The sequence below is a fragment of the Schistocerca gregaria genome, chromosome 3 (assembly GCF_023897955.1).
Source record: "Schistocerca gregaria isolate iqSchGreg1 chromosome 3, iqSchGreg1.2, whole genome shotgun sequence".
In the NCBI taxonomy this organism is placed as follows: Eukaryota; Metazoa; Arthropoda; class Insecta; order Orthoptera; family Acrididae; genus Schistocerca; species Schistocerca gregaria.
In genome coordinates, this window is record NC_064922.1 from 591,997,587 (window position 1) to 592,024,312 (window position 26,726).

The 26,726-nt window shown below is 37.0% G+C and overlaps 1 protein-coding gene across 1 annotated transcript in view; it reads left to right on the forward strand.

The window, feature by feature from the left end:
• Positions 1–26,726, forward strand: part of LOC126353906 (glutamine-dependent NAD(+) synthetase) — a 190,750-nt gene that overhangs the window by 48,590 nt on the left and 115,434 nt on the right. Inside the window, exons 3-8 of the mRNA XM_050003134.1 lie at positions 371–541; positions 618–702; positions 1,872–2,017; positions 2,129–2,246; positions 9,127–9,258; positions 10,054–10,289. Of these exons, the coding sequence (XP_049859091.1) occupies positions 371–541; positions 618–702; positions 1,872–2,017; positions 2,129–2,246; positions 9,127–9,258; positions 10,054–10,289 (888 nt within the window). The remainder of the gene's footprint in view (positions 1–370; positions 542–617; positions 703–1,871; positions 2,018–2,128; positions 2,247–9,126; positions 9,259–10,053; positions 10,290–26,726) is intronic.

The following is a 26,726-nucleotide window of genomic DNA, read 5'->3' on the forward strand; positions in this document are numbered from 1 at the left end:
GAATTTGCAAGTTATTGTTTGGTATAGTTTTACTGTACTAGTAACAATATTATGAAAAGAGTAGTTGATACTCACCATATAGTGGAGATGCTGAGGCCAGCCAGAGACTGTAGTCATGTGTTATGAGAGTTTGTGTGTGGTCTAATTTTGACTAAGGCCCTGTTGGCTGAAAACTCACTTTCTGACAGTCTTTTCGTTGTGCCTATCAGTCAGCCTCTCTGGGTTATATGGTGAGTAGCAACTATCCTTTTCATAATTTTGTTTCAGTCTATCCTGGACTGTCCATTATTTAATGTACTATTTATAGAAACTACTTTTGACTTAAGTTCTTGGTGCAGTTGTGTTTGTTATATATGACTTTTTTTTACAGTGGTTACAGCTGCGAAGATCATTTCCATGAAAGTGACACACTCCTTCACTGCTGGGAAGTACTGTTAGAGATACTAATCAGTCCTCTTTGTAAAGACATGCTAATTGATGTTGGAATGCCTGTTATGCATAGAAATGTTACATATAATTGCAGGGTTGCTTTCTTAAACAGGTAAATATATTAAGTTATTGAATGGCAGGATTTGTTTCTATTGAGTGACATTTCTCATGGCTGTCCATTGTTACAGGAAGCTACTATTAATTCGACCAAAGATGTTCCTATGTGAAGATGGAAACTACAGGGAAACAAGATGGTTCTCTCCGTGGAGAAAGGTATAATTCGTCTTGCTCTGCTCCTAAGTTAATACTTGCTTATTATTTTAGCACCAGAAATCATCATTGTTGACAGTGATACACTAATAACTCTTCCACGAAACTGTATACGCAAGTTATATTGAAGAGACAGCCATTAGTTGTACATTGTCTTCTAGGCCAATGTTGCAACTCTGAAAACTAATGAAATTGGTAAAGTGTTAAGGTGCTTTTAGCTCTTATCTATATTCTAAATCATCTATAAAATGAGTTATAGTCCATATTTTTTATGATTATCAATTAAAATAAACTCAGATGTGAAACATTACAGGATTATGTTATAGAATAATATCGTGTGATGAGTGAGTGAGCTGTAAAGGCTTCATGTCATTTCATCAGAAAGTCAGTACAGCGTAATGTCTAGTAATTCACATATGCTATGCCAATACCAGTCTTACGCTTGGATCTTTCTCATAACTTTTGGCACCTGAGTTTATTATTTCATGCATCTCTGCAACTTCCTTATTTTCCTGTTATTTTACAAGTTTTCAAATGAAGACTTTTAGCTGTTTAAAGCCCAGTTGTTGTCAGATGCTGTATTGTACTGTTGACGTGCAGTGATTAAAAATTTCTATTTATTGTAATTTGAGGTTAGCTTGGAGCTTCAAAGAAACAATGTAGATATTGACACACATGCAAAATTTTTGTAAGGGAAGCAAACCTGCAGATTCTCTTAAATTGAAGTTGATGTAGGAGGAGTAGGTGGTGGTGGTGGTGGTGGTGGTGGTGGTGGTGGTGGTGGTGGTGGAGCAGAAGAAGAAGAAGTAAACAAACAAGTAAATTAATAGTAAGTCTTTCGTTAATTATGGTGGTCAGTATTTGTATAGCAATTAATACAGTTTTTCTTCTTGGAATATGTGAAGCCTTCATTTGTGGGCTTTAGCTGCAATGTGTGTGGTCCGATTCCAGGTATCTTGATGCTCTGTTGGTTGAAACATAAATTGCACAAAAACAGATAGAATTAATATTTCCTCAAATGGCTCTCACTTAAAACTGCTTTAAATAAGTATTTGAGATCTTGCCTTCCTTATGAAATTTTGATGACTGTGAACCTTCACAGGAAAATAGACACTTTTCAGCAACATTTGTGATGTTTAATTCATGTAATAATTTCAATCCCTTGTCTGTAGGTTCGTCAGGTTGAGGACTATTATCTACCACGTATGATATCAGCTTATACTGGACAGAAAGTAGTGCCATTTGGAGATGGCATTCTTTCTACAAAAGACACATGTATTGGGTTTGAGATATGTGAAGAACTGTGGCACCCAGAGAGGTATCGTCTTCTGTACTTAATTTCTTGTAAGCAAAGTGGACTTCATTATTGTGCATCTTATTTCAAATTTTGAAATAGAAAATCACTGTAGGGTGCTTATAAATGTTGCAGCACTCATATACCAATGAGCCTGGATGGTGTAGAAGTCATAGTAAACGGTTCTGGTTCATACATGGAGTTACGAAAAGCATATGTTACAGTAGATTTAGTGAAATCTGCTTCAGCAAAGGTAGGGAACGCATTTTTCCTTGCTTGTTTAAGTAACTTTATTTTATACCAGTTAGATGAATTATTAAACAAAAAGGTCCAAGAAAAGTGCTAAATAGAAGTGTGTTGCATCATGTTGAAATAATTAGATAGATAGTTACAAACTAATTGGAATATTCACCAGATAACTAACAAAAAAGTGTAACTGTGAGCTGAGGTAACTTGGGAATACTATAGCAGAAAAGAAAAGCAACTATTGTGTGCCCTACAATTTGCTGTCTGGTTCACACAGGTGTATGGGAAAGGATGAATAGTTATAATTTATAACTTTGAAGTACAAGTCAACAATTGTCACAAAATGTCCAGTTATGACCAACTGGCAATTGAATCACAAAACTTGTACCTTAGTAGGACGTGTCTTACCTACTGATCTCTTCTTTTATCAATTCATACCATTGATTTCTCTTTCCACCAGTTTGATCCAGAGCCTTCCCATTAGTTACCTGATCTACCCATCTAATTATCAGAATTCTTTGGTAGCACCGCATATCAAGCTTCTATTTTCTTCTTGTCTGAACTGCTTATTGTCCACATTTCATTACCATACATGACACTGCTTGTAAAGCACCAACCTTGATGTACCATCTCCGCCACCTCCTTGGTAGCCCGTCTGTTTGCTGCCTTGAAGCTGAAAATCTTGAATATATGGTGATGTTTATTCAGAAAAAGGGTACCCAACATCACAGTTCAAGTTGCTCTTTTCCACTTATTTTGTTAGCTTAAAGATTACATTGTTTGTACGTTGCAGAAAAATTAATACAAATTATAAAGTTATTCAACACACATTAATGAAGCACTGTCCAGTAATCAGTAATGGTCTTAACAATTCATTGAACAAAGTAATTAAGTGTGGCACTAAACACTATCCATATTTACACAAAACATCACAGTTCACATGTGGTATTGTCTTGTAGAAATCTGTCAGAGTACAGTGCAGTGACTCACTTAGCTCACTCGTTAATTAACTCATAATATCAAACAATACCTTATTTGGAGGATGATGATGATGATGATGATGATGATAGTTCTTGTCTCCTACCACTCACAACACAATTCAGTCAAAATATTCATCAACTTGAATTACGAAAATCACTTGAAACTTATTAGACATCAACACTACTTAATTTCGCAGTTGCAGACGTCTTTATTTCTGCAAACTAACTGTGCATAGCTGTAGTGTGAACAGAAACAAGGAGCATAGATGTTACATGCTTGTTAACTTGACCAGGGCAGGTTGCAGACTCCCTCACTTTGAGTGACTATTTTGCAAGTTATACTATAATTCAAGAAGTGGCTAGGTAAAATATTGCTACTCGGGATGGAGTATAAATATTGACAAAATTTTTGTGTACAGAGGATGAGGTAATCTAGGAATTAAGAAAATGTATATGCTCTAAGAATATCGAGCTCATGAGTACTAATGCCACATTAAAAAATTACGTAATGGTAAATTATTCAAAACCCAAATAGCAGCTTAATTATTAAGAGGTATCACTAGATGTGAAAAAAAATAGATCAACAAAAGTACAGTGCTAAAAGTTGAGAATCTAACATGCCCAAAGATAAAATTGGCTTTAGAATTGACGACATGGGATTTTCAGTGTTAATTATAAGTTAATTAGTGTCATACAAAATAAAATATGTTTGTGTAAATTGGGATGCCAGTTTTTGTAATGAATGGCCTTTCTTCTTTTACAAATGTATATTAACTCACATGATGTTAAGTCTTGCGACAGTAAGAAGTTCAGTTAAGAGTATTTTTTTTTTATTAACATGGCCTAAATGTCTTGGGACTCTTGCTGTTCATGTTGTATATTAATGACCTTGCATACATTAGTAACTTGACTTTTTGCAGATGGTACAGTTATCTATAATGAAGTACTGTCTGAAAGAAGCTGCATAAGTATTAATGCAGATCTCGATAAGGTAGCAACAAGGTGCAGGGATAAGAAATTTGCTCTAAATATTCAGAAATGTAAAATTTGCACTTCACGAAACGAAAATGTAGTATCCTCTGACTAGAATATCAGTGAGTCACTGTTGGAATTGGGTAACTCACACAAATACCTGTGTGTAACACTTGAATATTGAAATAAAATGAAATGGAATGATCACATAGGTTCAGTTATGGGTAAAGCAGGTGGTAGACTTCAGTTTATTGTCAGAAAACCGGGGAAGTGCAATCAGTCTACAAAAGAGATTGCTTATAAATCACTTGCACAAAAAGTTCTAGAATATTGGTGAAGTGTTTGGGATCCTTACCATACAGGACTAATGGGGATATTCAACATATACAGAGAAGGATGGCACAATGGTCACAGGTTTGTCTGATCCATGGGCGAGTGTCACAGAGATACTGGAGGAACTGTACTGGAACACTCTTGAAGGCAGATGTAAACTATCCCAAGAAAGTATATTATCAAAATTTCAAGAACCAGATTTAAATGATGACTCTAGGAATATATTACAGCCCCTACCCATATTGTTCATGTAGGGATCATGAGAATAAGATTAAAACAACTAGACAATCATTCTTCGCGGGCTCCATACATGAATGGAATGGGAAGAAAACCCCGTTAACTGGTACAATGGGATGTACCCTCTGCCATGCACTTCGTGATGGTTTGCAGAGTATAGATGTTGAAGTTAAAGCTTGTTGGACTCATTGCAATAAAAGTAATTACTGAATAATAAATTGAGGTGGAGCAAAGTCCGATTCTTTTTTTGCCAGCATATACAAACATGTCATTGATGTACGGTACACACAACAATATAATAATAGGCATAACTACTGGAAAGAAAAATTACAATAGTCAGCAATGCAACTGCAGATGCAGTTGTTCCAGCTGACAATATCACACATTCCATTCAGAGACCCCCAGAAAAGACTTTTCACACTTAAAACTACATTAGTTACTAACAAATTTCTTTTTTTTTCAGAAATGCTTTTTTTGCTATAACCAATCTGCATTTTATATCCTATCTACTTTAATCTTCATCAGTTGTTTTGCTACTTAAGTAGCAAAACTTGACTATTACTTTCATGTTTGATTTCCTAAATTAATTCCTTCAGCATCACTTAATTTGATTTGACTACATTCAGTTACTCTTTTTTTTTTTTTACTTTTATTGCCATTCTTTGTATAACTTCTTTCCAAGAGACTATCAATTAAATTCAACTGATCTTGTAAATCTTTTGCTGTTTCTGACAGAATTACAATGTCATCAACACTCACTGAATAACACTGGGATGGGCTACAACCATGTCTCGCTTTCTTCTCAGCAATGGCTTGCCTTTCATACCTTTCAACTCTTAAAACTGTAGTCTGATTTCTACAAGAGTCCAAAATAAACTTTCACTGCCTGCTTTTTATACCTGCTATCTTCAGAATTTCAAAGGGTGTTTTCCAGTCAGCATTGTCAAAAGCTTTCTGTAAATCTACTAATGCTATAAATGTAAGTGTTCCTTCCTTCAGCCAATCTTCTAGGACAAATGGTAGGGCCAGTATTGCCTCATGTACTCCTGCATTTCTTCTGAACCGAAACTGTCCTTCCATGAGTAGCCTTCAAGTTTTTCCATTCTCATGTAAATAATATGACAGAATTTTGCAGCCAGTGTTATTAACTAATAGATCATTAATATTGACACCTGCAGATCCTATCGTCTATTGAATTTGGATTATTGCATTCTCTCTCTCTCTCTCTCTCTCTCTCTCTCTCTCTCTCTCTCTCTCTCTCTCTCTCTCTCTCTCTCTCTCTCTTTTTTTTTTTAAATCTGGAGGTGTTTCACCTGTCTCGTGCCTCTTGCACATTAGATTGAACAGGTTTTTCGTTGCTGCCTCTCCCTAGGATGTCAGTAATGCTGAAGGAATGTTATTAATTCTAGGAGCCTTTAGTCAACTTGTTATTAGGTGCTCTTTCAAATTGTTCCCTCAGTGTCACTTCTCCTGACTCGTCTTCATCTACTTCCTCTTCTCCATTACCTTAAATTTCATCTCCCTTGTATAGACCCTCATTATACTCCTTCCACCTTTCAACTTTCTCTTCTATTCTTAATAATGTCTTATCACATGATCTCATAATATTCATTCAGCAGCTTTTCTTTTCTCCAAAGCTCTCTTTGATAGGTGGAATATGCCTTACTCCTACTTATACATGCTTATACATCCTTTAATTTGTCTTCTAGCCATCCGTGCGTAGCCATTTTGAACTCTCTGCAAATCACATTTTTTATAAGTCTATATTTCTTTTCACCTGTTTCATTTGCTTCATTTTTGTTTTCGCCTTTTGTTAATTAAATTCATTATCTCCTGATTAATCCATGGATTTCTACTAGGCTTTGTCTTTTTACCCTATTTGATGCTCTGCTGCCTTCACTATTTCATCTCTCAAGGCTGCCCGTTCATCTTCTATTGTGTGGCTTACCCATATTCTAGTCAGTAATTGCCTAATGCTACCCATTTAACCTTTGAAACTCTCAACAAACTATGGTGTTTTTGTTTTATCAATATCTCATCTCCTTAATTTCCTACCTACTGCAATTTCTTCTTTTTTAATCTGAAGTTCATAACCAGTTACATTTCGCATCTGCTCCTTAAAATGTCTTACAGGTTAAAACCTGGTTCCAGTGTCTCTGTCTTATCATTATGTAATTAAATTGAAACCTTTCAGTACATCCAGGTCCCTTCCAGGTATACAGTCGTCTTACACGATTTTTAAACCAAGTGTTAGCAATGATGAGACGGTGCTCTGTGTAAAATTCTGCAAGATGGCTTCCTCTTTCACTCCTACCCCTAGTCCATGTTCTCCTACTATTGTACTGTATCTTCCTACTATTGAATTCCAGTTCATCACAATTCAGTTTTTGTCTCCCTTAATTACCTGGTTAATTTATTTTATATCGTGTGCTCTGTCAATATCAACCTCAGCAGAGGAAACCTGTACTGTTCTTGTGAATTATGGCCTAATATCTATTGTTGCTGTGATTAGAAATTCACTATGCTATTCACAGAACTTACTCACATTACTGATTTTTGTATTCATCATTAGACAACCCTTGCATTACACTATTTGATTCTGTATTTATGACCCTGTGTCCATCTGACCAGAAGTCCTTCACTCTTTGCTAATTCCCACTGTATTTAACTTGAAACAATCCACCCAAAATTATTTATTCTGATTGCCCTGTTGAGGCAGCCAATATTCCACATCCCAACCTGTAGAATGCCAGTGTTGTTTTTTGAATGACTACTCCTGATTTGTCCCTGCCTGGAGATTCGTATGATGAGCTATTTTGCTTCCAGAAGATTTTACCCAAAAGGATGCCATATCCATTTAACCATATGGTAGAGGTGCATACTTTTCAGACATGTTTTCAGCCATTCACTGTACTACCACAGAAGACAAATGCTAACTATCATAATTGATGTAATTCTGTGTGACACTAATCAGGATCTTTTGGTGAATTCTTGTGTGACTTAGTGGATGAATGTGCAGCTTCAGATCTGAAGGTCTGGTGTTCTTGGTTGGTCCTAGGAATTTTTCTATCCCATATCACTGCTTTTATCTGTGATAATGATTTGTTATTGTGAAAGATGCCCAGTCACTCCATGGTTTGGAACCCAACTATATAAGTAAATTTGTGTGCAAGCAAAGGCATACACACCTCTGTTTGAGCCATGCACATTAAACCACTGTAGTGTTCGAACCAAATTTTGAGTCAAGGACAACCTTATTAATTACACCCAAGATGGCTGTAAATGAATTTCTTGCTCACCAAGCTTGAAAAACAAGCTTCTGCTTTTTAACTATAAAACTTAACACCTAGTTTTTCTTCTAGTGTCTGCTTCATTTAAATTTGTCAGGGTATAAATTGAGGACTAATAACTGATGAGGTGTCACAGTAACTAAGACAATATATTACTTGAGCAGTTTTATATTTTCATTTGCCCAACTGTGTTTATTTAGTATCCCCAAATCACTTTAATTGAAAAACAAGATGGTTATGTAAGTGGGACAATGATGCATTGTCCTCCTCGGTTTTGTCCATTGAAATTAATGCTCAGTGTATTAATGATATTATTGTCAGTAGAATGATAACCTCTGTCTCCTTTCTTCATTCCTTTTACCAACAAAATAAGTTCATGGAAACTTAATTACAAAATGTATGTATAGCCACCTTGGCTGCATAAAATTGTCAAATTGACCATGGTTTCGACAGCACTAAGGCAGTCTTCATCAGAATAAAAATTACATAGGATTATATGTAATCATACCATAGGTGAAAAACATCTGAGCAAAAATGCTCTTGTCAAATTGAAATTATCACAAGAATAAAAATTAAACTGTAAAAATATAACATGTTTGTCAATTGGAATAAAATGTTCGATCGAAATACACTAGTGTGACGGTAGCGGCGTTTTGATGCAGTTCTTAGCCCTAAGCGACCTCGCGACTGCCATTGTATTTCGATGGGACATTTTATTCCAATTGGCAAACATGTTATATTTTTACAGTTTAATTTTTATTCTTGTGGTAATTTCAGTTTGACGAGCATTTTTGCTCAGATGTTTTTCACCTATGGTGTAATTCCATGAAATCCTTTCTTATTTTTATTCTGATGAAGACTGCTTTAATGCTGTCAAAACCATGGTCAATTTGACAACAATGCTATGCAACCGAGGTGACAATACATACATTTTGTAATTAAGTTAACACATGATGTTCAGAATTTCGTGGAAACTTTAAGACTCACTGAATTAGTGTTGATTGCATCAACTCATATAACCAGCACTTGTTTTGGTTTTCCAGTTTCACAGCATTATTTGACTTAAAAATTGCAGGCAGGGGGTTGTTACCTGTTCAGCAATCTTCGTGGCTGTGATGGCCAGAGAATGTATTTCAATGGATGTTCATGTATAGCTCTGAATGGTGGTATCTTGAATCGAAGCCAGCAGTTTAGTTTGTCTGAAGTGGTAAGTATTATCAGTGCTTTATCATCAGTGTTTATTATGTACTATTTCAGTAGCTATGGTGTAATAAGTTGATAACTGAGGTTACTTTACATAAGTTTATACTGATTAGTTTTCAAAATGTTTTTATAAAATAATTGTGTATACTGCCCTCCCATGCCATCTCCTCTCACCCTCCCCTGTCCCCTGCTAGTACCCTACATTCTGCCCTTTCCAGCCTTTCCCCATCCCCAGTCAGTTTCCATTTCCTTTTTGAATTTCCTTTTAGTGCCAGGCATCTGTACAAATGAGTAAGCACCTGACTGTTTCTCAATGACATTCACACATGTTAAACACTTGGTGTTGATAATTGAGAAAATTGTTTTATTTAAATATGAGTTAAAGTTCCTTTTAAAATTTGGCGTGTGACTAAGGTTTTCCATCTGGAGAATGAGTTACCATCCCAGTGCAAAATGTCAGAATCTAAGGATGTAGGTCTATAAGTATGGAATTTGTGCCCAGCTTCGTAGCTTATCTTTGGCCCAGTAGTACATACCACAATTTTCATAGTATCAACTTTTTGAACAAATTTATGAATTGCTCTGAAGTGTTATTTTCTTAATCAGCCACATCATATTATTTTTTACCAGTAATTGTTTTATTATTATAGGTAATGTCTATTAATTTAGTAATATATGTATTATTCACAAGTTGCTAAATAACACATTATTATTATTATTATTATTTTAGGAGTATTCAGAATACAAATGCCATATTATAAATTGTTTTCTAATTATCTATGGCTTTCTTCCCACACAGGAAGTAGTAGTATCAACAGTGGATCTTGAAGACATACGCACTTACCGCAATGCTGTGCGATCTCGAACACATCATGCAGCAGCTAGTCCTTCTTATCCACGTATAAGTGTAGATTTTGCACTTTCAGCAGATAATGATGTGTTCCTACCAACAGAAAGGCCCATTGAGTGGTTATATCACACGCCTCAGCAGGAAATTGCCTTGGGTCCAGCTTGTTGGCTTTGGGATTACCTCAGGTATTAAAAAAAAAGATCCCAAACTACACACTATGTTTTTCATTTTATGCTATATTATAAGTCTCATTGATGAAAAGAGCTTGTGCAAATAATTTTCCAAATGGGGAAATAAAATGAACAAAAATTTCTTCTATTTGGCATTTCATAAGTTTGTTGGAATATAACTAACACAGTTATGTTACAAATATCGAAGTCTTCTTATTGGTCCCCCTTTAGAAGGGGATTATTCCCATTAAATGAGATCAATCCCATTTCTAGGGGAGAGTCAGTAAGAACTAAAGAACAGATCAAATGTGGATCTAATAGAGCTGAGCAGCAAATTAAATTATTTGGTCTACAATGTTAATTTCAATGAATGATGGAATTAAAATGCACACAGGTTCATAAATAAAATTCTCTAGAAATTATTTAAATGATGGACGTATTAAAGATATAGCTGTAAATATAAGGATAAATAGTAGACGCACTTGTAACACATTGGAGACAGAAGAATCCCAATGCTGGACTGTGAGTAGTTGACTATTTGATGTCAATCACTGGGTTGAGATGGATCTGATTGAAAAGTCGGATTTTTGATGGAAAAAAAGGCTCTAATTCTGTTAAATTACACATTACACCCACTTCAGATTTAGCATCTTTGTTTGCTTTTTGAAAAATCTTTTGTGTATCAGCCCAGAAAAAGGTGAGGGGGAGGGGAGGGGGGGAGGAGAAAAAGACATGGAAAAGACGGCATGCCTCATCTGTTCACAAGGAAATGAGAACAAATTCAAGAAAGTACGTGTCCTCGGTGTCTGGCAGTTATATTATCCTGGAACGTATTTGAAACTTTAAATGCCTATCCATATCTTCCAAATGAGAAATCAGTGCACACTTAAGGAGACGTCAATCTTCTGAAAATCGGATTACTTACTTCATTCCCGGATCTCGTAGATTAAATGTTTATCACCATATTAAACTATTAGATGATACATACATGCTAATACAATGTGTTTCAATCCCAATGATGATATTTTGGGAGAACTGACGACTAGCTAAACCCAGAGTAAACTTGCAAAATAGTTTGTTCAATATTAATTTTATTTTCCCATCACTGGAGAAGTGTTATCATTGTTCCACTTTATAAGCAAAGAGACATGTATTCAGAAGCTATAGAACTGCTAGTCTCCTCCTTGTAACATTCAAGATGTCCACTAAAACTGTCGTAGGTATTTTAAAATGTGTGTCTAAGTTAGCCAAATGTACAATCATGCTTTCAGAATGGGTCTAGCCATTTTATAGTCTTAACTATTTAAAGCAGACCAATGAATATGAATTGCTGTTTTCCCTGGGATGAGTAGGTATTAAAGATGCCTTTTTTCTGTTTCAGGCTATGTTGTTATGTTGAATAACATAAACAGTATAGTTTCCATTAAATTTTTTCGGGGCATAGAGACATTAAGAATCACAAAGAGGAACTAGACAAACAGATCCCATTTTGCTAAAGCTATTCTCATAAAATGTCCTACCTACAGTATTCATACAATAATTAAGCCTATTTCACATCCCTAAATAAATAGTGTTGTTTTATGTTTTTGAAGTGAAAAACAGATTAGCTATGGTCGGTGGACTACTCGGTGCAGTATGTGGCCCGATATGGAAGTCGCCATCCTTGTAGCAGCATAGAGAAATAAATTAACAGTTTACTGGAAGCGCATCTGCTAAACTGCCATCTCCCTATTGTGCCTGTGCCATTGATCTGTAACTTTTATGACAACAGTGAAATTAGCAGGTGTAGAGTTGAAATTTAGTCTCACCAGCAGAGGTGTGATGAAGACATTTATTGGCCTTTCAGTTTTTGTGTCCAAATAATTCCATGTAGAATATTGGCATAACCTTCAGTTTGTTTGTTACAACTCTTTTCCATTCTTAAATGCAAAACTCGGTACAGAAATCAATCTTTCTTCAGACTGACCTCGACTCAAACATAACTCCATCCAAAACACCACCAGTCTGATATGCACATATCTGGGGTTAACCATAGATTAAAGGCAAAGCATAAGTATTGCATGGAGTGTCTAAAACAGTACAGTTCCAACATTCATTATATCTCCACTCAGTAAGTAGCTTTGCACTAGTACTGAATTACTGTAGGAAGGGAGTGGGGGTCAGAAATATAAACCAAACAAGAATTTTTGATGCCATGACAGTCATTCACACCATGCCAGCAATTTTTGAGAGTGAGAGTCACTCATTTCTTCAAATACATCAAGTGTGTAATGAAGTTTTGATGAAATTTGTATTTTGATGCACTTCACATTTTATGGTGGAGCTGTAGCAGCTGCTGCTGTTACTGTTGTTGTTGCAAACAGATCTGTTTTATGAAGGTTTGGAAAGCTTGTATTATTTTTTGTTTTAGTTTTGCACTTTACAAAAGAAGCAGAAAAATAGTACCTCTAAATGCACTATCAGCAACTTGTAGTTGCAGTTGGTCAGAAATAGAAATAATTGACTTCAGTAATTCATGACAAAATAAAATTAAATCATCACATAGGCTCAGTCTCAGGTGAATTAGGTGGCAGACTTCAGTTCATTGTTAGAACTGGAGAACATGCAGTTTGTGTACAAAGAAGACTGCATACAGAACACTTTTGGAATGTTGCTCAAGTGTGTGCGACTCATAGAAACAGAACTAACAGGGGATATTGAATGTATGAAGAGAAGGGCAACACAGAAGGTAAAAAGTTTGTTTGACTCAGAGGACAGTGTAATGGAAATGAGGAAAAATGTGGGTTGGCATACATATGAAGATATATACACACTATCTGACAAAAGTGTGCGTACAAAGTTTCAAAAACCAGTATTGAATTTAAAATATGTTGCAGACCCTTCAGTATTGCTCCTATAGGAGTTGCAAAGACAAGATTACAGTAATTACAGAGCACACAGATGCACGTAAATGGTAATTTTGTCCATGCTCCATTTAAAAGTAGAATGGGAAGAAACCCTAATATGTGTATAATGATAAATACCCTTTGTCATGCATGTCACAGTGGTTTGTAATGTATGCATGATGTGAACAGTGGGAAATAAAGATGGAGCAGTAAAGTGTTAGAGATAGCAGGAGATCCTCATTCTGTCTCCAACTTCTCACTCATTGTCCTAGTTTCCCTTCATCCTGACAACAGTTGGAAACTTAAGCTGGAACCCGTGGCCTCTCTACCTGTTCTATACTTTATCATCTCTCTCATTCCTCCTCAAAGAAATAAAGAAAGAAATAATAATTCAGAAGCCTAACAATATTTTTTTCCATTTTTAAATGTATCAGCAGTACTGGAACTCCACTTTCTGAAATGACATACTGAACTGCCTCTCTGTCTCATTGTAATTTTAAATTATTGTACCTAAAAAAAATGTAGGAAGCTAACACCAATGCACGTACAAATAATGCCAAGTATGTTTTCAAGTTACAGGTGGAAGGTTGATAAATCGTAATAAACTTCCAAGCTTAGCTAGAATTTACACTTGTTACACCCAAAAGCCTGATGTCTCCTGTCATTTTTGTTCTAGTTATTTGTCACACAGGATTGATAAATGTTGCACTGTAAGAAAAATGCTGCTGATAAGTTTTGTGATAAATATTTTTCTTGGGGGACAGCAGCAGATCAGAACACTGGTGCTTAAATCATTATAGGCACTGAAAGCTGGCTAAAGCTGGAGATAAATTTGCCCAAAATTTTTGAGAAGAATGTAATGGTATTCCAAAAAGATAGGCTGAGCCCAATTGGCGGTGGTGTGTTTCTTGCTGTTAGTAGTAGTTAACCTTGTCACGAAATTGAAGTATATATAGTTCCTGAGAATATGGGCAGAAGTCATTCTTGGCAAGAAAACGTGTTTAATTCCAGAAGTACGCATATAACATCATCAAAAATTGTGCTAAATAAGTTCTCTGAAAATTATTTCGAGCAGTTAATGCATGAGCCCATGCGAATAGTAAACATTTTTAAAAACACACTTGACCTTTAAGCAACAAATAATCCTGAGGTGGTAACGAGCATTAAAACAGGTACAGGAATTAGTGAACACAGGGTTGTCGTAGCAAGACTGAACATTGTAACCACCAGATCCTCCAAAAATAAATGAGAAATACACCTATTCAAAAAAAGTAGATAAAAATTCACTTGACACCTTCCTGAGACACAATTTCCACTCCTTCCAAATTAACAATGTAAGTGTAGACCAGATGTGGCTTGAATTCAAAGAAACAGTATCGGCAGCAATTGAGAGATTTATACCAAATAAATTAACAAACGATGAAGCTGATCCTCCTTGGTACACCAAACACATCAGAACACTGTTGCAGAAGGAACAAAAAAATGTGCCAACTTTAAATGGATGCAAAAACTCCACAAATCTGTTTGTAATGCCTTCCAAAGACAAGTAATTGTATGTGAGGATACAAGGGGGCATTCTGTGTGATTACGTTTATGGACTTTAGGAAGCAATGTAGAAGGTAGGAGTGTGTGTTGTGGTAGTGGTGAACAGAGAGATGGACTTCACGGAGGGGTTCTGGGATGGACCTAAGGATTTGAGATCTTGCTGGATTACTGGAATGGGGTAACTGTGGCAAGGTTTGTTGGTGGAAGTATGACAGCTGGTGGAGTCCTTCCACCAGGTAATCCTCGCATTTCAAATCGACAGTGCTGGAGCCTTTGTCCGCAGGTAGGATTGATTATAAGGTCAGGGTAAGTTTTTAGATGGTGGACTGTGGTTCTTTCTGCAGATGAAAGGTTAGTTTGCTTGTTGAGGGATTTGCGGAATAATGGTGAGGCAAGGTTTGAGGTTAAGAAATTCTGTAAAGTTAACAGGGGGTGCAAACAATCCTGTTGGAAGAACATCTGCAACTGAGCATTATAGCAGAGGTTGAAAATACCACTTCAGTTGTAAATTACTTTATTTTCACACAACTGGTTTCGGACTGTTATAAGCCCATCCTCAGGTGCCATACTGGAAATAGCAAAAGCCTTAAGATAATTTTCACATGCTGCAACACACAAAAAACAAAAATATAATTTTTTTTCTAAAAACTTTTTAAAACATTTAGAAACTGCTGGTCGGGCTAGGTGCTTTGAAACCTATGTCAATGCACAAGTGGCACCAGACAGTACTACGGACAACTGCCTGGGTAGGGAATATATACAAATGATATCATCACACTTACGGTGTGCTGTGGTCCCCAAGCGCCGCATGTACCAGGTGCGGTGTGCTGCCTTTGAGCGCAGAACAGGGAGTAGCAGATGCGAACAAGGAGGCAAATTGATAAACCAGAGGGGCAAAAGTGCTGTCATCTATAGTCGGAGAGAAGAATGTGGGGTAAACCACTAAATTCAAATTGTGGATGGCCGAACTAGGGGCCCAGCTTTCTCCTCTCCGTCAATGGATGGCAGCACTTTTGTCACTCTGGTTTACCAATTTGCCTCCTCGTTCGACTCCCTGTTCTGTGCTCATAGGCAGCACAGCATGTGTCAAGATATCATTTGTGTATATTCCCTACCCAGGCAGTCGTCCATATTACTGCCTGGTGCCACTTGCGCATTGACATAGGTTTCACAGCACCTAGCCCGGTTGGCAGTTTTGAAATTTTTTTAAAGTTTTCAAAACTTTTTAGGAATTTTGTGTGTGTTTGTGTGTGTGTGTGTGTGTGTGTGTGTGTGTGTGTGTGTGTGTGTGTGTGTGTGTGTGTGAAAATTATCTCCAGTCTTTTGCTATTTCCAGTACGGCACCTGAGGATGGGTTTACAACAGTCTGAAAAATTAGAAATGTATCTGTCAATGAAATATTGTTAATAAAGGAAAATATGTGAACATGCATTGTTGGCTTAATAGAAATGTTTGCAAGAAAGATCGCTGCTCAAATACACCGTAACATGTGCAATTTGCTGCTTGAATCAAAAAAACTGCATTAAACCAGGAAGTAGCTAAGAGAAGATTGGCAGCATGTTTTGAAATTTCGACGTCAAATGGAACAATGTCTGGTTCAAAGGCAGACTGTGTCAAACTTGAATTTGTGGAGGTCTACAGAAAAAGAAGAATTGAAGATGAGAATAAATGTTACAAGAGAAGTAAAAACCACCTTGAATCCTAAATTAATATAATCAAATTATCTTCAAAGATTTTATTTTGTCTCATTGTCTCTGTAGAGCAGTACCATGGGAAGCAAGGAGAGGATGTATTTTGGTGGCCAGTATCCTCTTTCTGTAACACAGACTGCATGCATAGATTAACTGGGCACTTAATTCATAAGACTGGAAAGTTTACTTTACTTAAGATATTCGTTGGGGTACAAGCTCTTCTTTATCGTTGGTGAAGTACAAAGTCTGCTATGTACTATTATGGTTGATATGTGCTGCCTGGCTCTAAGATAGTGGTGGAGCTAATGGCTACTGCAGTCCCCACTGAGCTGCGATTGATGACACTGGAACTTACTCAGTTCGACAGACTCAAACAGACCCTCCCCAGCTGAGGGGGTGTTCGTGGCACGTTTCCTGTGAGTCTGTTGTCTCGCAGCCTCTATGCCGCATGGTGTGCTGGTGCCAACTTACACCAACACAAAAGCCATACCCAAAATTCCAAGATTTTGTGCAAATTATTAAAATAATTTCACATGGAATTACTTCTGTTGATCAAATCTTTTCTGTAAACTCTGAAATTATAGTTGAAAATAAAACAGGAAATGGTCGTATTGCTCAGAGGTACATATATGATGTGATCCAGATCAGAAAGTTGACAATTTAAACATAGACAAAAGGCTTATACACTATTTTCACTCTGCACATTCTTCGTACAAAGACAATATGAAACATAAGGCAAAGGATGGTGAAAGAGAAAAGGAGGAATAATTATTGAAGAAACAAAAGTAAGCTGAAATCAAAGAATTAGAAACAAAAAGAGCACATATGAGATCTATAAAAAAAAATTCTAGAACATTTGTAATGTCTCGCCTAAGGTATGTTGGAGTGAAATGCGGTTGGCATTCCTGCACATGCCTGCGTTTAATGTGTAACTGCTGGAAGTTTCATTGTTGTATGTCTCTTAGTTATTGTTCAGTGCTGTATTGAGAAGAAAGTTGTCGCACAGCTTGAAAATTTTGAAATGCTGGAGATATAGGACCTACATTAAATTTTGTGTAAAACTCAAGAAAACCTTTACAGAGACACACCAACTGATGCAGGAAGCCTATGGTGCTGAATGCTAGAGTCATACTCGGTTGTATGAAAGGTTCACATGGTTTAAAAGTGGCTGGACAAAAATTGAAGATGACCCTCGCTCAGGAAGCCTTTCACCGTTTACCAATGATGTTCATCTCAGGAACGTCAATGAAATTGTTCATGTCAATCAAAGACTGACTGCCTGAGGGGTTGCAGAAGAATCCAACATTTCAGTTGGATCACGTCGTGAAATCCTGGCACAGCATCTTGGATTGCATCATGTTGCTGCCAAGTTTGTCCCACGGCTCATGAGAGATCAGAATTATCTACACCTCGCAATCTGTGAAGAGCTTTTGGGTCACACAACTGAGAAAGAGATGTTCCTTAAGAGAATCGTAACTGATGATGAGACGTAGGTCTATGGTTATGTTGTTGAGACCAAGGTTCAGTCGTCACAATGGATCAGGAAAGGTTCTCAGTGACAAAAACCTCATCAGCTCAGGTTAAATGTCAAAGCCACACTGATAATTTTCTTTGACTTTGAAGGGTTAGTCCATCACGAATTCGTCACAGGGATAAACTGTTAATCAAAGGTACTGTTGGGAAGTGTTGGGACTCTTCCAAGAAAATGTTAAGAGTGACCTGAAATGTGGTAAGACAATTCATGACTCTTGCATCACGATAATGCACCCTCACCGTCATCCCTGATGGTGCGTGACTATTGCACAAAAAAAATGAAATCACTGTGCTGCCTCATCCTCCATACTCTCTGACCTTATTTGCAACGATAGGAGAGATAAAAGAAAATTTGCAGACAGCACTTTGCACAAACAAGCAAGAGGCATCCCAAGACTGCTTCCAGAAGTGAAACAATGTTGGAAGCAGTGTATCAAATGAGGAGGAGAGTATTTTGAAAGATATCATGCCCAATAAATAAAAGATAAACATAGAAAAATTTTATGGACAAGAGTTCCCGAAATTTTTGAACAGACCCCGTATGTCGTGTCAAGCCTCAAAGATTTTGGCAGAGATATAAAATTTAAAGAAATATGTTTTTTTTTTTTTTTTTTTTTTCCCCCCCGTCTTAATCATGACAAATTTCTACAGTGTGTCCCCTTGAATCAGCAAGTTACAGTGTGTATACATATGTAAAAACAGAATTTGTAATTTTTAATTTTTTATTGCCTGTAACTTAATATATAATATTAAATATTTTAAAAATGTTTCAATTTGTGTCTGTGATTTATACTACTAAAGATAACTTGTAATTAATAATGCATATTCTAAAAGTTATCAATATAAAATTTTGAAAAAATTAGTCTCAAATTTTTTTAAGAAAACTAACATAGAACAAAGCTGTCTTGAAAACCTGGAAAACCCTTAATTTGAAAATGATCAGTGGATGGACACCCTGAAGATGGATTAAAATTTAAATTATTAGTAATCCGATAGAGGTATTCATATCAGATGTACGTTCTCCCACGTTCAACATACTGCTAAAATCTTATGTTGGGTCATTCACCATTTTCATGCTACATGATTTCAGAGTTGAGGGACAATCAGTTGGGACAGTGAAGAGATTCAAATCTACACACAGCTCATGCACAGGTAGTAACATAGAGGCTTATCTTTGAAGTAACAGTACAAAGATAACACTGCCAGACATTGGGTTTAGTGAAAATTAAAATAAGTAGAACTTGTTGACATCCAGTGTTTTTTATGCTTAACATGTGAATACTATAGTCAAGAAATAAAAATTGTCGATTTAAACTTCACCCGAAAAGACATTCATGATAAGGCTGCGTCAATAGTAAAAAGTATATTTCATATCTCATGTCCTTGTTGTCCTCAGTTAAAAGACATGTAAATTTCATTGCATTGTCATTTCTGCTAAGTGCGAAAGCCATTATTTAGGTACAGCAAAGCATTAAATTTACTTGGAACTAACTACTAAATAATAAATTGGTTGAGAAAAGTTTCTCATGATGAGCTACCGTGTTAAGAGTCCTCTTATGCTAGGTGGTAGGTCAGAGCCAACAACTGGATGCATCCTTAAAAACACTAATGGGGCACCTGTGTGCTACACCACTTTGTAAACAAATTTTATTTTTATTACAGGCTATACAACTAAGTTGGCATTAATTTGCTGATTGTATTTTTGAACTAAAATTGATTAATTTTGTGTCTATAATTAACGTGTGTGTGCACGCACGCACACACACGTGTGCTACCATTGATGTATAGATCATTGTACAGATGTACTTAAAGTTCTTGACATATCCATATATTGTCACTTCCAGACACATGCACTAGCTAACATGTTGCACCTTTTAGTAGTTAATGGTAGCCACCCACAATCAGGCCAATAACCATGCTGCCACCAGAAATTAAAACTCGGTACGCATAAGTCAGTGCGCATCTGGAAACGATTGCGTGTTGACGTGACTAGCGCTTGAAGCAAATTTTTACATTTTTTAATTATAGTCAATAAATTAGTCACTTGGAATCAAAGAACACAAAGATTGTTATTGTGGTAATTTTTGATGATTGCCACCAACAATCAAAGCAATGTGCTTGTTAGTCAGTGTGTGTCTGGAAATATGTTAGTGGCTGTATGTACTAGCAGAAGTATATTTGTAGCATCATTTAAAAAATCAGTGTGTAACAACCCAGGGGTAATTTTATCTTTTCCAAATTGATTCTTATCAAAAATGGTCTCACTGTTAATAAATCACTAAATACCACTTTTTGGCGATATTTCGCAATTCTTGACTTTTACTGGAATGCTTTCGTTATTGTATTACTTCATTATTTCTATTGCTTTATCCTGTTGGATAGTTACAAAAATATTCAGTATGTTTTTTATACAAAAATATTTAGGTATCCAGGTATTTTTGCATTAAAGTTATACAAAATCAGATAAAAGTAATTATTAATGTTAATACAAATTATATTTTTCACTAATGAATGAATCTCTCTTTTTCTAATGTACAAAATTGTCACAGGATTGGTCAATGTAATTTCTTTGGAAATCATTTTTGATACGTGAGAGTCTTTTGTTGTAAGTTGATGCCATATGGGACAATTTTTGTTTTGTCTTTGGGTCAGTCTGGGATTGCATTGGCAAGTATTGTTTGGACTAAAGAAAAATGCCAAAATACATTGGTAAATGCAAAAGAAATTAGTGTTTGTCATTTAAAACTCACAGTGTGGACCACACACTTTTAAAGTTTTGGAAATTATTTTCAGCTCCTGACACTGAAGCCCTCAAGCAAAAAAGACAAGTAGAGATTGATGCTGTTATATAACTTCTTTTACTTAACTACTTTTATCTTGCAAAAATACTATGATTTGATAAAATGTAAGTTGGATATTTTTACATTTATTGTCAGTGAACTGTTGTGGAGGGCAGTTTATAAATGGTAGCCTGTTCTCCTATTTGACTTATTTCCATCCTGGATTTTCATTTTTGTGTTATTGTTTTGATCATTTTTAAATATAGACAAAAAGTAAACATTAAGTCTAACAATAATTAGTGAATGTCTGACATAATTATTTTCAACCTCATTTTTAAATCATATCGAGGAGTCTCCAAAACCTACAAAGAAGCAAGCTTTCCAGTGCAAAATATTTGCTTTTTAGAATGAACTAAAATTACATAAAATAAAAGATGATAAAAATTAGCAGCTCGATCTCACAGTAAAGCACAAATTTGATGCAAAAATTCTAGTGTGTTCACATATTAAGAACTTCTAGAGTACTAATAAATAACAGCTGCAGTTAGGTGAAACTGATAACTAGTAACTTTTTAGCACAAATTTATTTGCTCAAAAATTACTACTGTTACAAATTGGTTGTAAAATTGTTGCACTTGACCTTTCCACAACTTCAACCTCATGTAGCATGAAAATTGATTCAGCATTTTAAAAATGTCCAGAACACTGAGGGTAATCCACGTATGTTGCTCACATTACTAATAGTGTATTCACATGACATTTTGCAGTCTACTGTTGAATGCCACCCAAGACATTGAATTTTTTATATATTGAGCTCAAAGATTATTCCAAAAATTGATCCTTTTATGTGAAATGGTGTCCTACAGCCAGCCAGCCACCCTCCCAGTAGCTCTTTCTCCTTGATAGTGAGTTCTTGCTGTGAACAGTGAAAGTTCTTAGCTCGCTGAAAACACTAGGAATAAATTATTTGTCGGGGAGTTTCAAAAGATGAATTGAGAAGTGCACTGTACATAATGGAAATTATTTCTGTAAATTTAAATTAAAGGGTGCTTTGTAGCTGAATACATTTTGCCATTTTAATGACTATTAATTAGAAAGTAATGACTGAAGGAATAAAGTGTTTTTCAGGAGAAATATCGAATATTTTAGGTGGTGGTGAGTTAATTTGAATAATGCATTCCATATGATACCTGTGCTATTCTTATTACTTCCAGCCATACAGCTGGCTATAAAGGAAAATATTGATTTCACATGTTGGTACTCAGCTGACCATAGATTTATTAATCAATTGTCATTTTTGTTTTGAAGTTAGTTGTGAATTTGTGCCAGAGTTTACGTAATTGATTTCTTAAACTGTGATTCTGATTATTGCCCAATTCAAATGTATCATTTGACCATGTCACACGTAATTTCCAAATACTGAATATGCCAATATGGTATTTGTGTATGGGTTTTTTAATGGAAACATTACTGTTGCTTGTATAGAATACAACAGAGAATTTCTTAACCTGATAGTAGTAGATTCAAGAGTGTTTATTCCTTCGAGGGGGGGCTCACAACTTCTGCGAATGTCCATCGCGATCTTGGGGCACCAAGCCATTGCGGTGTTTCCTATGCTTCAGTTTTACTCTGACTGTATCTTTTCTCAGGCTTAGAATCTAGGACACATTCCTTGCTGACAGTCTAAATCACTGATAGAACATTGTCTTCTCCCCATGTGGTTCTCTTTATTTTAATCCACATATTTCAGTTAATTTATGTGTGGTCACCACATCTGGGCTTGACTTCCACCTTTTCAAAGCTTCTTATATGTTTATGAACTGAGCAGGGAAATTTTCCCAGTTCTCAGTATGGTACACAGTCTGTACGGAGGTGGGGGTGTCGTCATGTACCCACATAATTATAACCTCTGACCATGCAGGGATCACACCGTTGACCCAAGCTGTCATTTCCTTACATATGCCTATGATTATGTGTCTGTCCATTTGGGTGTACTAGCACCCTGGGCATTGGCCATCATGCCAGGTGGCCTTTGGTTTAGTTGGATGATGACCTTGTAAGAGACCCCTTGTTTGTAGTAGGCATCATTGTGGTGGATATTTGGTGTCATGAAATGACCAGAGCTATCAGCCAATGGCCACTAGGCCCCAGCAGCCTCTTCAGACAGGGCACATAGTTCAGTGCCAGTCATCATGTCAGTAGAGAATTGCTCTCTTTGCCCTCTACAATCCATGGAAAACAAAACCGTGCATCTTGTAGATGGTCGTTTGCCTCACTTCCTGGTTTTTTTGCTTGAACAGACAGAGGGCCCTTTCTTTCTATTAAACCAGTGCTTTTTGTAGAAAACGTGGAAAACATGTGAACTCTCTTGCTCCAGCAAATTATTAAGTGGTTCCATCTTAAGATGGCAAATACTACCCAGTCCTGGGCGTTACTCTCTTGTAAAAAACTTTGATGTGCCTGTTACCATCGTACCCCATAAAAACCACAACATAGTACATGATTAATTTTTCACCAGAAATGAAAACTACAAATGGACGAAGAACTGCATGACCACTTCATGGGGCGGAGGATCCACTTCATACATTGTGGACATGGAGACTCACCAGACAATAATATGGGAATTTGCTTCCCGAGAAGATCAAAATCATGTTATCACTGCATTGCGAAGCCATATTTCACACCCCTGATATGGTGCTTTAAATGCCAGTGTTCCGTATATATGCCTTACCAGTGCACATGTGACAACAGTTTGTGGGGACTGTGGTTGACCACTTGACAAAAATTAATCGTGTGCTACCATCTGTTTGTATCAGTTGCAGGAATGATCCCCTCCTGACTCCTGAAGTATGCTAACCTACTCAGTGAATGCGAAATACAGGTATTTAAGGTCACAGATTGCCTTCAGTGTTTTTAAGCTCAGGTAAAATATCAGCTTTTGCTGCTGCTGTGTCTGTGGCTGCGGCATTGCTGCTTGGCCAATTCTGCCAGGGGTGCAGAAACACCTCGATATGGCTCGAGCTACGGATCCTAGCCGCCTGGCCCCAAATATTGTGTAGATGAGTGGACAGGAGGGGAGAGAGACAGCAGAGTTCGCTGAGGTGCAGTGAAGGAAGTTATGTGTAAATTGCTCCATCCACCGAGCCTGCTGAAGCTGGCCCTACACTATGCTACAGCTAGGAACGAAGTGGAGGAAGGGAAACTAGTTGGCCATGTCACTGTGACTGCAGTTCTGAAACCGGTGGTGTGGAGGGAGTTAGGGCCACTTGACACTGGCTTCTGGCCCTGATCCAATGGCCCAGCTATCGACAGCACAGAGCAACATGGTGTCTGTGCAACAGTGCAGTGGAAACTGGACCTGATTACCTGTGGTCTGTGTCACTTGTACAACATCAGACTCACATCATTCTCAATCTGTTTGATATAATACTGAAAAATTCACCAAATAAAATTAAACAATGGAATATCCAGGATAGAATTTAATGATATCATGAAAAGGAAAGTTGCTACATCTGCTCCTTGGAAATGTAGGTCTCTTCCCATGTATGGACCAAGCTCCATAGTCTTTCAAATGAATAAAAGATAAGTGGAGGACATCTCCTTGTCCTATACCTCCTGTCATGCCTAATTATATAATGAACGTTTAACAGATAGGTAATTCTTTAGGCTCATGACTCATCCCACAATACACTCAGGTGCTAATTAGACTTGTAATGAAGTAATCCAACATCTGACAGGTACTTAAAGACTGTTATGTAGTGTCTCCAATTGTATTTGGGTAGAAGGTGTTTCCCCGTCACAGTGATGAAACAGTACCATCATCTTAGTACTTAAGCAAAGCTAAAACCTTACATCCATTGACAACTATTGACCATTTAGCCTCACCAACATGCTCTGCAATCTGCCTGAAAGAAAGGTAGCCCAGTAATTATGCATGTTGTCGAATTGTAAAGCCTTTAGCCCCAGTATCAGTGTGATTTCGAAGAGATGCGATCTGCAATTGAACACCTGGTTTGGTTGGAATCAACAATTCGATAGGCTTTTTCTAAATACAAACACCTCATTGCAGTCATTTTTTACTTGCATAAGTCACATGACACCCCGGAATCACATTTTACTTTCCCTTCATGACCGGGGCTTTGAAGGCTCCCTATGAACTTTTCTTTGTAATTTTTTTTTTTCCATGAGTTGTTTTAGAATTGGAAAATTACTCACCTCCCACCTGGTCTAAGAGAACAGAATCATGCAGGGCACTTTACTGAGTATTACACTGTTCCTCACCTCCATCAATGAGCTAGTGAGCTCTGTCAGACTGCTGCTTAACCATGCACTGTACATTGATGATTTGGGCCTCTGCTCAGACCCTTTCTCATGACTTCCAGTTGTTGTTGTTGTTGTTGTTGATGTTGTTTTCTTCAGTCCTGAGACTGGTTTGATGCAGCTCTCCATGCTATTCTATCCTGTGCAAGCTTCTTCATCTCCCAGTACCTACTGCAACCTACATCCTTCTGAATCTGCTTGGTGTATTCATCTCTTGGTCTCCCTCTACGATTTTTACCCTCCGCGCTGCCCTCCAAAACTAAACTGGTGATCCCTTGATGCCTCAGAAGACATCCTACCAACTGATCCCTTCTTCTAGTCAAGTTGTGCCACAAACTTCTCTTCTCCCCAATCCTATTCAACACCTCCTCATTAGTTATGTGATCTACCCATCTAATCTTCAGCATTCTTCTGTAGCACCACATTTCAAAAGCTTCTATTCTCTTTTTGTCCAAACTATTTATCGTCCATGTTTCACTTCCATACATGGCTACACTCCATACAAATACTTTCAGAAATGACTTCATCACACTTAACTCTATACTCGATGTTAACAAATTTCTCTTCTTCAGAAATGCTTTCCTTGCCATTGCCAGTCTACATTTTATATCCTCTCTACTTCGACCATCATCAGTTATTTTACTTCCTAAATAGCAAAACTCCTTTACTACTTTAAGTGTCTCATTTCCTAATCTAATTCCCTCAGTATCACCCGATTTAATTTGACTACATTCCATTATCCTCGTTTTGCTTTTGTTGATGTTCATCTTATATCCTCTTTTCAAGACACTGTCCATTCCGTTTAACTGCTCTTCCAACACCTGCAAAAACTCAAGTGATGCATTTCTGTTGCCATGCCACTGTCCATCCTGACAGAGACCTATAGGTGGCTACTCAGTACTTGGACATTATTACACAATCCCAACTTTTGGGACTCCTCACTGATAAAAAGCTGAGATGAGTGCCCCATGTTTTCCAATTAAAACAGCATGCAAAAGCTTAATGCTCTCTACTTACTTCCCCGTGCCTCTTGCTGTGCAGGTAATGCTACTCTTCTCCATATATATCCTAGTCTCGTCTTACCTGAACAATGGATGCCATATTTATGACTCGGGTGCACATTCAGCTTAAAAACCATTGGCTCCAGTCGATAATTATAGAATAACTCTCTCCATAGGCACCTTCAGGGCTAATCCCATACAGTCTCCTTGCCAAATGGTGGGAGGGGCTCTTTCCTATTAATTTCCAATGATACAATTCATGTTACTTGTTCAGTTACCATCTAGCAACTTCCTGATCATCCAGCTTATCAAAATCTTTTTGCATACAAGGGTCATTAATCCCACTGATACCTGGCTTCAGGTGGAATTGCCAGTTGGAATATCCCTTGGAGACCTTCACCTAATCTCCTTAGAATGTGCTACCCATGCTTTGCCACAAAACTAACCCATCCCCTGCCTTTGCTAGTACCTGGACCACAAATTAGAACTGATCTATTTCAAGGTCACCTCATTAGCTTCCAGCGCTGTTCCACTCAGTTCTACAGGAGTATCAGTCCTACTGTCATATACACTGAAAATTCTAAAATCATGGTTAGGGTGGAATAATATTTCACATTGCCTACCAGTCAGGAACATCATTTGTTGCTGGGGATGTTTAGTCTTTTATAGCGGGGTTGATGGCTTATGTTTAGTTCAA